Genomic DNA, 13,165 nt, shown 5'->3' with positions numbered 1-13,165 from the left:
GCCTCCAACTGACCAGTAGCATCCTTCATGAGCCTCCTCCACAGAGGCCGATCTTGACACCAGTCGACAAGTCCAGTTAGCTCTACATTCTCTTGTACCACATCACTCCATCTCTTCTCTAGCCCATGCCACGCCCGTTTAGTCTATCAGGACCAACAAAAGCTGTTCAGGCATCCGGTGGCTGGGCATGCGGGCTACATGACCCAGCCAACGCAGCCTTGCCTGCCAGAGGAACTCACTGATGGCACTTTGTCCAGAACTTTCAAGGATTTGTTAGCTCCTCATACAATCCAGCCACGTTAAACCCAGCATGGATCACAGGCAGGCCAACCTAAATGTTTATAATTGGAAAAGATGTTCCATTAGGGTCCACATTTCACAAGTGTAGAGAATGGAGGGCATAACCATGGCCGAGAAGACCCGAAGCTTTGTGTGGAGCGAAAGACCAGGTAGCTTCGACACAGCGTTACGCAGCCGATGAATAGATAATGCCACTCTCCTGATTCGACGTAAGTCCTCTGTTGTCAAACTGAGCACACTGCCCAGGTATGGGAAACTTTCCACTGCACAACTGCCCCGTCACCAATTGGGAGTTGTGGGGGTGGAGTGTCTGATGGTTCATAATACCCAGGAAGGTGCTCCAGGCCCAGCAGTAGCACCTCTAACTCCTTTTCTCATCCATGGAAAGATTAGGCGCAAGTAGACATTGCTGTCACACCCCAAGGTGAAGAGGGAATGGCTCCGATTGCCGGCCATGTAGCTTTATCCGGTCCTTTAATGATTGTGAGCAGAGAGTCAGGGGCTAGATACTCTTTGGTTCTTTCGGTAGTCACATAGGTGAAAAAAATAAAAAAATAAAATATAAAAAATACAAATATAAAAAATAAAAATAAATCAATCATGACGTTTCGATTGCAACACAAGCAATCATCGTCAGGTGTGATAACCACAGCAAGGAATTTTTTTACTGAAGTGGGAGAGAGACCTGGGTTAGAGCAGTTAAATAAGTCAGAGAGGGGGAGGGTAGGGGGGCGGGGGTGAATGGTCCGAGGGGTGCGTAAACTGCAGGTACAGCAGAGACGCTGAGAGTAAAAGGACAACATGATCGTTGCCAAGATAGATGATGACATCGAAAGCCGCACTGCTAAACGCCAAGGATGCAATTAACTCGGTAAGATAAGACTTATACCCGGTAAATTAGATGTAACAACTATGAACAGTTACATTTTACTTGGTTAATAACATATTTCCAATGATTGCTCAATTTATATCCGTCCTCTCGGTTGAAGTTATGTCTATGTTTATATATCTGGATGGCTTCATGAACAAATCTTTGATGGTAGCCAGACGGCTTGCAGAGCACCTTGGTCTCGGAGAAAACAATATCATGGGAGCCCACAGCGTTATAGCAATGATCAGCAACGGCTGAGGATTTAGTTCTGCCGTCACGAAAACTTCAAATCTAGAATGAAGTCAGGGACCAGGCCTATTGATAGTGTCATGGGCCTTGGCCAGGTCAATCAACCAGAGATATGGGTCCTGCTGGACATCTCTACACCTCTGCTTTAGCAGACGGACAGAAAATATGGCATTTTTGCAGGACTGCCCTGGCTTCCATCCACATTGCGGCTCCCCAAGGCTCTGCTCAACGTGCCTGCAAGGCGATGTTGAATAATCCTTGCCAGGACCTTTCCCGGCACACTGAGCATTGAGATGCCCCTGAATGTTTGGTCCCCCTTCTTAAATAGGGGGACTACCAGGGCATCCTTCCAATCTTGTGGATCCCATCCAGTGGTCCAGGCTGTGATTATGATGACATAAAAGGCAGTCTGCAAACAAACACCACCTTCCCTCATCAGTTTGCTTGAAAGATCCTCTGCCCGGCGATTTTCCTGGTCTAAGACTCTGGATCACCTTCCGTACTTCCTCAACAGATGGCATCTCAACCACTCACAGAGAGTGGCGACTTCCTCTAATATTGGAGGCACGGCAGCCTCAGCAGGGTCATCCCCACTTTGCCTCATGATGTTTTCTGGGCTGAGGGATTTTACCTCCCACAAGACCTCACCGATATTCTCAGCAAATCTGCACAACTGTGCCCGTGGTCAGAAATCGGATGAACTTTCTGTTCTATAAGGATGGTTATAAGTGTGCTGCTGCAAGTAACTTTTTTTATGGACATCAAAGAGTGATTTGTGATCACTGGCTACTGAGGCAGACACCATCTTCTCAGAAAATCAGCAACCCGCGACCACCACCCATCCTTGCAGTGCCGCAAGGCTCTCCGAACTTCTGAGCGAAGGCTGCTATAAGCCTCATTCTCTGACATGGGATGCTTTAGGCAGTGGGGGTGGGTCAGTCGCTTTTTTCTCAGCCACCCCAAACCCCTCCTTTGTCACCCAGGATCTCTGGAGATGTCTGGGCCCTGTACCCAATGCAGCTATTTCAGCTGCATGAGCCAAAGTCCTGAAACTCACCCATTTCCCTTCTGCTTAGGGGGGAGGGGGGCGATGCCAAACTCAGCTGCAAGCGATGATGAAATTCTCACTTTCAACTTTCATCAGCTAGCTGAGACCAGGCCACTATGGGTTTTAATGGGGTTCTAGATGGACACCCACCACTAGAATGGAAGATTGGCAGGCGCATCTTACAGATGACAACCCGATGGTAAGTGGGAAAATCAGCTCCATGGTAGGTCCTGGTGTCAAGGACATGGGCTTGCATCCACTGTTCCGTCACAATATATTCCAGCAGATGTTCTTGCTTGGACCTGGCGCGCATCCATGATGTTGTGTGGATGTGCCGATGCCGGAACAGCGTGTTGGTAATTTAAAGCCCATGGACTGAACATAATTATAGCAGCCTCCTACCACTGTTGTTTCGCGTATCTGGCCTATGTCTTCCAATCACTCCAGCCTAAGTTCCAGCATCATGACCCACTTGGGCATTATAGTCACCCAACAGGATATATTTATCCCGAGGGACCACTTTAGGTAGCAGCTCTGACAGGTCATAGAAGGCATCTCACTCATCAGCCTTGCCTGCATCCCTCCACTGATGTTCATCTCTGGTAGGGGCGTAAGCAACGACCACCACCATTCCTTGTCTGCCGTTGATGGGGAGGTTAGCCACAGCAGCCTGTGGCTTACAGCTTCCCACACTTCACTGCCACGCTCCCAAGCCCCTTTAATTGTTTTGTTCAGAAGAAGAGCCACTCCCTGTTGTTTAGTAGTCTCCTGCCCCGAGTTGAGGACTATCCACCCCTCATGATAACTGGAGCCAGAACCGGTCCACCAGACCTCCAGATTGCCACAGAAATCCAGGCGGTACCGGTCCAGCTCCCAACAGAGGAGTGGCAGCCTCTCCTCCACAGTGAGCATTCGAACTTTGCACGTGGCTATTTCTGGAGGAACCCTGATTGTAAGAATTCAGTCTCCTGGCTCTGCCAATGTGGTTTGGCCAGGAGACATCATTGATGCCTGTCCCCCCAGGGCCTCCAGCGCAAGCTTAGTTCGATATTTTACGTATTTTATAATTAAATTGAAGGTGGAGGGGTTAGCAGCCCTGCGTACATATCCAGAGCCCCTTTCGGCAGCCATGGTGCCTACAAATGCCACGAGGGGAATAGCCAATTTGAATTGGCCTTCCCCCCCCATGACATTGTTCACCACAGAGTTACCGTCCGGCACCAATGAAGAGGTATGGGTTTTTTTTGCGGGACTCACTCACTCACCCAATCATTCAACCACCCACCAACTCACTCACCCTCTCATTCACTTACACACTATTTCACCCACCCACACGGCCATTTAACCTGAGATCTGTATTCATCACAGGTGCATGAACTGCCTGGTATAAGGTTTCAGCGGGAGGCGATGAAGGTACAATCAGCATCATTATCAACACCAGTGGCAATGTCACACCCATTTCCTCATCCACTCACCCACTCTTTAAACCACTCACTCATTCACTCACTTGCCCACCCACTCATTGACTCATGCACTCACTGGCCCACTCATTCACTCACCCACTCATTAAACAACTCACTCACCCATTAAATTACCCACTCTCCCACTCACACAACCACTCATTCACTTACCCAAACACTCACTCATTCACTTGCCCACTCATTCACTTACCCACTCACTCACCTACTCTGTCACTCACTCAACTACTCTGCTCAGCCTCAAATGAGTAACTGGTGCATATGAACATCAGCAAAGGGGACAAAAAGGCAGATGGCCATGATGTTGGCCACCCACCCCCTCGTTTTGCTGTTCCAGCCTTCTTCATAGCCATTACTCGCTAACAGGGCTTGCCCAAACAGTCTGTTAAGGCTATAAAGTGGATCTTTGTCTTTGAGGGTAAGTGTTTTGAACTTCTTTCGCACCGTACGTAGACAACCGCGCTAATCGGAGGTGCCGGGGATGTAGGACAACAAACTAAAACACAACGACAAGCAGTTCTAACGAAAGTTACGCCAATCTAGATGATGATTTAAATGTATGGAGCCCCAGTGGCTTCCTAACATATCGGAAGAGCATTCCAGGTGGCCGCAGGAGCGCCATACGACGCGGTGACCACCGTCTTTGTTCGACGCTTAGCCAAAAACTGCTGCTATGAGAAGTGATCGTAGTTCGTGCGATGATGATGATGATGGTGGTGGTGGTGATTGGTGATGGTGATGATGATGGTTTATTGCTCCTTTAAACTATACGGGGAACGTTACATTTACCCACGTGACTCGAGCCCTCTCTTCCCCCCAACAGGGTAATGCAGATGAAATCTATGAAGAGGTGAGACCCACGTAGAGACTCGCGGAGAGAGCCAAGTCTCCACAACGTTTCCTTTTCTCATTGTGCCTCCCCCTATCTCCAAATCGATCATCTCCCCCTCCCCTCCTTGTATCTCTCTCATCTCTTCCACCACCTCTCTCTCGATGTCTCCTCTCTCTCTATCTTGTATCTATGTATCTCTCTCATCTCTTCCACCCTTCTTTGTATCTCTCTCTTTCATCTCCTCTACTTCTCTATCTCTTCACCTCTCTCTCTCATCTCCCTCACCTCTATCTCTCATCTCTCTCTCATCTCTCTATCTCTCGCATATCTACTGTATATCTCTCATCACCTCCATATATATCTCTATTACTATCTCTCTATATCTTTAATCTCCTCCCCTCCACGTCTCTCCACCTCTCTCTATCATCTCCAGCTGGACGATGAGGGCAGAGCCCACAAGAAGGACCGTTGCTACCAAAACTTCAAGGCTCAGGTTCAGCACTCGCCGTCGCCCTACGAATGCCCGGACTCGCAGTTGGACAGCGACACCACCAAGCCAGGGGTGGAGAGCCCGTACGTGGATCTTACCGTTCAGTGAGCTGTGAGGCGTGAGGAGGAGGCGTGAGGAGGAGCAGGGCGGTTGAGGAGTAAGAAGGGAGAAGAGCTACAGATTCACAAAGAGACACACAGACTCGTTACAGAGACCCATAGACTAATCACACAGACCTACAGACTCGCCATACAGAGACCCACAGACTCACCACAGAGACCCACAGACTCACCACGCAAAGACCCACAGACTCATCACAGAGACCCATAGACTCATCACACAGAGACCCACAGACTCATCACACAGAGACCCACAGACTCATCACAGAGACCCATAGACTCAACACACAGACCTACAGACTCGCCATACAGAGACCCACAGACTCACCACAGAGACCCACAAACTCATCACGCAGAGACCCACTGACTAACCACACAGAGACCCATAGACTCATCACACAGAGACACACAGACTCATCACAGAGACCCATAGACTCATCACACAGACCTACAGACTCGCCAAACAGATACCCACAGACTCACCACAGAGACCCACAAACTCACCACGCAGAGACCCACTGACTAACCACACAGAGACCCATAGACTCATCACACAGAGACCCACAGACTCATCACAGAGACCCATAGACTCATCACACAGAGACCCATAGACTCATCACACAGAGACCCACAGACTCATCACAGAGACCCATAGACTCAACACACAGACCTACAGACTCGCCATACAGAGACCCACAGACTCACCACAGAGACCCACAAACTCACCACGCAGAGACCCACTGACTAACCACACAGAGACCCATAGACTCATCACACAGAGACACACAGACTCATCACAGAGACCCATAGACTCATCACACAGACCTACAGACTCGCCAAACAGATACCCACAGACTCACCACAGAGACCCACAAACTCACCACGCAGAGACCCATAGACTCATCACACAGAGACCCACAGACTCACCACGCAGAGACACACAGACTCATTACACAGAGACGCATAGACTCAGAAAGAGACCCACAGACTCATCACACAGAGACCCACAGACTTATCACACAGAGACCCACAATCTCACACAGACTCCCACAAAGACCCACAGACTCATCACACAGAAACCCATAATCTCAAACAGACTCGCACAGAGACCAATAGACTTATCACACAGAGACCCACAATCTCACAAAGACTCCCAAAAAGACTCAAAGACTCACATAGAACCGACTGATTTTTAACTGCCAGCAGATGTTCATAAGCAACGGCTGGTTTTGCGACATGCATTGCGCTATGCAGTCACTCATTGGGGTTGAATGTAATCTTATGTATCATGTCTTGGGGTTTAAATCGAATGTTTAACTTTAAGGTTTGCCCCCCCCCCGCACAACCCTCGGCTCGAGGGTCAAGAGGAGGAAGGATAGAAGGAGGAGGAGCGGGAGGGGGAGGAGGCTTACAAGGGGAATATATATACGTGTATTTACTCGCTCACCGAATCGCTCACTTAGTAACTCACCCACCCACTCACCCACCCAGCTACCCTATCACCCACGCACCTACCCACACACCCATTTACTCAACTACTCACCCACCATATTACCAACACACTCACTCAACCACTCATCTACTTACTCACCTACTCACCAACCTATCCACTCACCCACCCACTCACCCACCGACTTCATCACTAAACTAAACTTAATATTTTACAAGGTAAGACCTACTGATATATAGTGGCTAATCACGTGGAAATGTATAGTAGCTAAATACTCTTAATTCATGTTGATTCTAAATATGGAGGGAAAAAATTGGAGGAGCCGGAGAAAAATCCATTCAACCAGGTCGAGAGATATTTAAACTCAAAATATAAAGCAGGCGTCACTGTTGGAATCGAACCCACAACCTCCTGCATACCAGGCGAGGTAGTTAACATCTGCTGGTCACTGCGGCGTCCCCACTCACCCCCTCATTCAAAGGAAAAGTGTACAGAAGGCAACGTTTCAGGCAATGACCCTTCTTCATCGCACACACGGAAAGAGAGGCAAGCAGTGCCAGTGAGTCTATGAAAACCACAGTGATGCATAATGAATGCACTCACTTTCTGTCTGTTTATCTTCAATTAATGCACTAATTTCCTATCTCTTAATCCTCAATTCATACACCCACTTCCCGTCTATAAATCCTCAATGTATTCACCCACTTTCTGTCTCTCAATCATCGTTAATTTATTTGGGAATTGGCGCATCGCCTGCGTGCCCTGAAGAAAACCTTGCCTGTCAGCTGCTGCTAGTGATGGTGGTGATGGTTATTAATATCGTGGAGGCTTCTCGACTATTATTTAAACAGCGGCAGTGGAGCGGTTAGCTTGCTGTGCTACAAATTTGGCGGCCCGTGTCCGATTCCCTCTCACAGCCAACACCAGTGAAAATTACATGAACGGGTCCTGGACCTCCCCTAGGTCGGTTTAGCCTCAAATGAGTACCTGGTGTGGTGTGTAAACATCGCCACTTGGGATACAAACGCGACCGGGCGTGGTGCTGGCCACCAGCATAGGTGCTCGCTAACAGCACTTTCCCCAACAGCCTGTTAATGTTTTACGAGGGATATTTTTCTTTGGTGATGGTGGTGGTGATAGTGGTGATTAATATCATGAGGCTTCTCGACTGTAAATTAAACATATTACCGGTGATGGTGACATTGGTTGTGGTGGTAGTTGTGAAGATGGTGGTGGTGATGATCGGTCGCTCCACACAAAACTTTGGGTCTCATCGGCCACAGTCATGCACTCTCTACTCTACGCTTGCGAAACGTGGACCCCTCGAATGGAACATCTGTGCCGGTTAGATACATTCAGGCTGGCCTGTCTACGATCCATCCTGGGTTTAACCTGCAGGATGGATTGTTTGAGGAGCTCACAAATCCTTGAACGATCTGAATACAGTCCCATTGGTGATCTCCTCCGGCAAGCAAAGCTGTGTTGGCTGGGTCACGTATCCTGCATGCCCAGCCACCACATGCCCAAACAGCTTTTATTTGGCCGGATAGAGGGGGTTACATGGGTGCAATACGTAAGAGATGGACTCATGTGGTACAGGATGATATGAAGCTGCGTGGACAAAATCAGCCTCTGCGGAGGAGGCTCGTGAAGGACGCTGATGGGGAGTTGGATGTAGTCGCCCTCAAGCAATAGCAGAGTGCAGAGGAGCACCAGCGAAACGTCACAGTACTCAAGTTGTAAATGTTGCGGGTTTACTCTCCAACATACCGGTTAGTGCTGAAGTCGTAACTCATTGGCTACGATTTGTTTACGTGACAAACCCTAATTGGCTGTGTCGGGTGGTGGTGTGTTAACGACACATTTATATTTACGTGATCTAACCAAAAATCACTTTTATTTAGGATAATATTGGTCATGAAAGCCCCTGCTATTTACTACTACTACGTGTTAAACATTCCTTATTACATTCAGTCACACGGTCTGTCTGACGGTTACCGAGAGGACGGAACACGGACAAGCAAGCTCGCCTCAATAGTACCACAAGTCTGGCAAAGTCGTCGATTTCGGGGGAATTCCTCATGGTGGAGGTGCACCAGGGAAACAGTGGAAAATCAACAACAGTGGCAATGTCCCCACAGAGCAATGCCAGGCCACGGAGTTCCAGTCTAAGGTCCTTTCAGTTCCTCGCTCTCTGTAGAACAGGAGTTGCCAGGGTACAGGAGCAGGGTGCAAGGGGCACGGATCGTGCGGAACAAAATTGGGTAAAAAAAAATGCTTTTCAAATCACACACTTTTGTTTGCACTCTAAAGTACAAAATATATTATTTTGACCCCAGAATCAAATCCGTTTGACATGGTGAATAAAAGTGGGGTTGGCATCCTTTCGAAATCTTTTATTTTCTTCATGCGAGCCGCCCACTTTTATTGTACTTTGTTCTTTGCAAATTAAAGTTTGTGCATTGTAAAGTTTGTTTTTTTACCAAAAAAGTACGACCCTGTAGAGATGACAAATGATGGCTCTGCCTATGTCAACCCTTGTCCATACAATAAATTAAGGCATGCACATTGCTACACAACAACAAGTCTACCCAATGAAAGGTTGATAGCACGCATCATGGCTATTGCAACTAGAATAACGATCATGGCTATTGCAAAGCGATGAAATTACATTTAGAACACGATACGTTTAGCTCGTTAAAATGTCGTATTTGCGATCATTAAGTACTGTATTGTCTGAAAGACGGTAAGACACATATACGGGGTGTCCGGTAAACGCTGGAATCATAGTAAATGCAAAAAAAAAGATGATATTAACGCTATTATTCACAGAGCGTGTTTAATGTGTTCACCGTTGTTCCTGAATTATCTGGACTTGTTCTTCCTTACGCAGAGACATCTAGAGCCTGCAGAAACCACAAAATATGAGTTATTTTTTTTTCCCTCTTGATTCCAGACTCATGGGACACCCTGTAGGATGCAATGCTCTAACAATGCGCGCATACGGACAACAGTGCATGTCCCGAGACCACACTCAACCTGCACAGATGTACCACTTTAATATAGGGACATTTATATCAACAATCATAGTGAGAACATATTGGCAATTTAAATTCGCGATAACATTCGGGTACTTCATTCTAAATCAATGGCGACGGTTCTCAACCTCGCTCGCTCAACTTCAGCGTAACAAATGTTGCCCTCCGCGTATCGTAATGGGCGTTGCAAGGCAAACGCTGCTATTTATAAATATTCTATTTATGTAATTGTCTTAGCAATAGCAATGCCGTAGTAGTAGTGGCAGTAATTATTCTTGCTATTGTTGGTCTCGCGCTACGAGAGAAACACAGAGGCCGCTCCGGCGCCATGACAAGCGGGGATCTAAGCGCGGCTTTCATTGGTCAGGGGCTGCCCCCCCCCCACCCTCACCCAGCAACAGACGCTCTGATTGGACGAGTCGTTTTCCCTCGTGGCTGGGCGCAACTATTCGAGATATCAAAATGGTGTAAATGAACGATGATTTATTATAATTACGTAAATTAAGTAAAAAAAATATATATACGAATAGTCCAGAATCGGCGTGACCTGGACCAGTTTTTTTTTCTTCATGAAATTCACGCGAGATGAGTCTGTGTAAGAAAATGTCAGCTCAAATTTTGATTTAAAGCTTTCGTGACTGCAGTAATTCATAATCTTAGTTTTTTCGGTAAAGTCACGTTGAAGGGAAACAACAAAATAATAAAATATATTGTTTATTGTTATATATATTTTATTATTTTGTTGTTTCCCTTCAACGTGACTTTACCGAAAAAACTAAGAATAAAAATGTCAGCTCGTTTGGCTTCGTAAATCCGAAGATATTAAACGTCAAAGATTCCATAGAACATAAACCAACGCACGGCAAGTTCAATTTAAAAAAAAATGTGTAGTAGTATTATTAATAATAACAACAACGAAAGGCCCCCACGCCCGGAGTGGATCAGGGACGCGTAGAAGCAGGGGGCGGATTGGACTCTACAGCTTAAAGCGACTCCGATACAACACCATACACCACCACACTACTATATACACTGCGATACTAAACAGAAAACCCATGTCGTGTGTCTGTTTAGTTGGTCGTCTGTCCGATTCGCGTGGTTGGCTACGGACGGTGCGAAATCAGTTTAACATACACACGAATCACCGTCCTTCACTCTTTCCTACTTCAAGAAAAAGTCTCCAAATTTATCTACCCTCTTTCTCCAGTCCCTCTCTTCTCATTCCCCCTCTCTAAATGTAAACAATTATATCCCTGCGTCTCCCCCCCCCCTTCCCTCCCGCGTCTCCCAGGAGCACACCGTGGCTAAGAGCACCTGACAAACGTGAATATCCCCAATCTAGGGTCTACTCTGACACCGAACGTGTAACCAAGACATGAGCCGTTTCGTATTCATATTGTTCAGATTCATTGCCCCCTGTCCTACTCGGTCATGCTTGCAGGGTAAGCAGAGGTAGCCCAATTATCCTTGGACTCTGCTAAGCCCGGCTGCTCCGATTCATGTTCAGACTTGGGACTCCGAATCGCTGTCACGAGATGAGTCGAGTTCGACTTGGAACCCTGGACTCTCACTCTTATATCTCTGTTAGCGGGGTCACTGTCAGCCCGTGTCCCTGTTTATCTCTCTGTGTGACTCTGTGTTTCCCTCCCTCTCTCTCTCTGTCTCCTCCTGGCTCTGTGTGCCACCCTGTGGCTCTGTGTACCACCCTGGGTCTCTTGAGTGTATCCATGTGTGTCTCTGTTTGTTTGCCTGTCTCACTCTGTCTTCACATCCCTGTCTCACAACGTCTCCGTGCCTCTGTCTCCCTATCTCGCTCTCTGTCTCAGTCTCACTCGATCTCAAGTCGGCAAGCGAATTTAGAAAAAAAAAACATTCTGGGCTCGTGGCATGGAACTGAACATGAAATATAAACTATTAAAACTAAACATTTTTTTTTATTATTTTACTAGGTAATACCACACTGAGCTATGTAGCTCACTTTCAGATGCGACCTGTCAATCACAAAAAAACATTCCTGCGGAGGGGGCTGGTAGGAACGTTGGGTTGCTCGGTCAATGGCCAGGGTCAACGGCGGCACCACCACGTGGTGTATTCCGCAAATATTCCCGACTGTGAGGGTGGGCACAAGCCGGCGTGAAGGGTGGGGACCGAGTGGGGGACCTGGGATGGTGGAGAGAGAAAAAAAAAAGCTGTTCCTCAAAAAAAGAGTGCAATACCCACGAATTGGCGGCTAAAAATGTATAGATTGAGAGCAGCCCGCATACTCCAAACGCATGTTTTGTTGATTCTCCACGTGGAGGGAAAAATGTAATTGTTGTGTCGTTAAACCCGGCGTGCACGCGACACAGCCGCTTAGTAAAAGGTTTGTGACGTAAAAAAAACACGTGGCCAATTTGTGACTAATTCACCACTAACCGATTTGTCTGTTGGAGAGTAAACCCACAACATTCAAGGAGCGTGACGTTTCGTCGGTAATTGCAACCAGCCTCAAACAGGCGGATTGTAAATGTTGTCGTGTGTTGACTCTCCAATACACCGGCGTGTTGAACTAGTCACTAATTGGCACTTTTTGTTTACGTGATTAACCTTTTACTAATTGTCTGTGTCGGGTGTTGGCGGATTCAACGACACATGTATATCCATGTAATCTTGGCCAAAAATACTCTATCATAGATAGTATTGGTCGCGATAGCCTATTGCGTGTTAAACTGACGTACTCGTGATTTTTATCGAGGTCGGTAATTGCTTCAATACTGCCATGGGTCTTCTTACAGTCGTGCCAAGCAGTAACTCAAATGGTAAACATTCTAAACTCTCTCTTGTGGCACGTCTCCGTATGAAAATAGCAAGTTAGTGTTATGAAGCTATCCCACTCTCTGGGTTTTTTTTTATGTTCCATTGAAACGTCCCATCAATCCATTGCACTTCGGATTATCTGTCGTCCTCAGCAATCTCCGTACTGGCAACAGTCGCCCTCCTTCCTTCGTGAGCTCAGACACGAATTGTGTTCCTCTGTCGCTCGGCACCTCCCTTGGTATGCCAGCTCGTGAGAACGTTCACACAAGTGCCTCCGTAGCTTCTATCATTTCAATGGTTTTGAGTGGTGCTGTCTCAGCATATCACGTGCCATAGTCTAGTCATACCTTTTCAAAGAGTTGCAGTCGATTTAATTGGTCCATTGACCATCATCTACTAGGGAGCACGGGTACAGATGCACAGATGTATATCTACCCCCATGTAAATAATAGTACAGGTGCTGACGTACCTATACCCCCTTGTAAAGACTGGTA

At 47.2% G+C, this 13,165-nt stretch overlaps 1 protein-coding gene across 1 annotated transcript in view; it reads left to right on the top strand.

Moving 5' to 3' along the window:
- Window positions 1-10,554, top strand: part of LOC116956899 (uncharacterized) — an 85,408-nt gene extending 74,854 nt beyond the window's left edge. Inside the window, exons 23-25 of the mRNA XM_032978769.2 lie at window positions 3,837-3,881; window positions 4,770-4,796; window positions 5,212-10,554. Of these exons, the coding sequence (XP_032834660.1) occupies window positions 3,837-3,881; window positions 4,770-4,796; window positions 5,212-5,376 (237 nt within the window). The 3' untranslated portion in view covers window positions 5,377-10,554. The remainder of the gene's footprint in view (window positions 1-3,836; window positions 3,882-4,769; window positions 4,797-5,211) is intronic.
- Window positions 10,555-13,165: the final 2,611 nt, after the last annotated feature.

The sequence above is a fragment of the Petromyzon marinus genome, chromosome 68 (genome assembly GCF_048934315.1).
Source record: "Petromyzon marinus isolate PM22_M1 ecotype Great Lakes invasive population chromosome 68, UKy_Petmar_22M1.pri1.0, whole genome shotgun sequence".
In the NCBI taxonomy this organism is placed as follows: Eukaryota; Metazoa; Chordata; class Hyperoartia; order Petromyzontiformes; family Petromyzontidae; genus Petromyzon; species Petromyzon marinus.
This window is presented reverse-complemented; position numbering and strand designations above follow the sequence as displayed.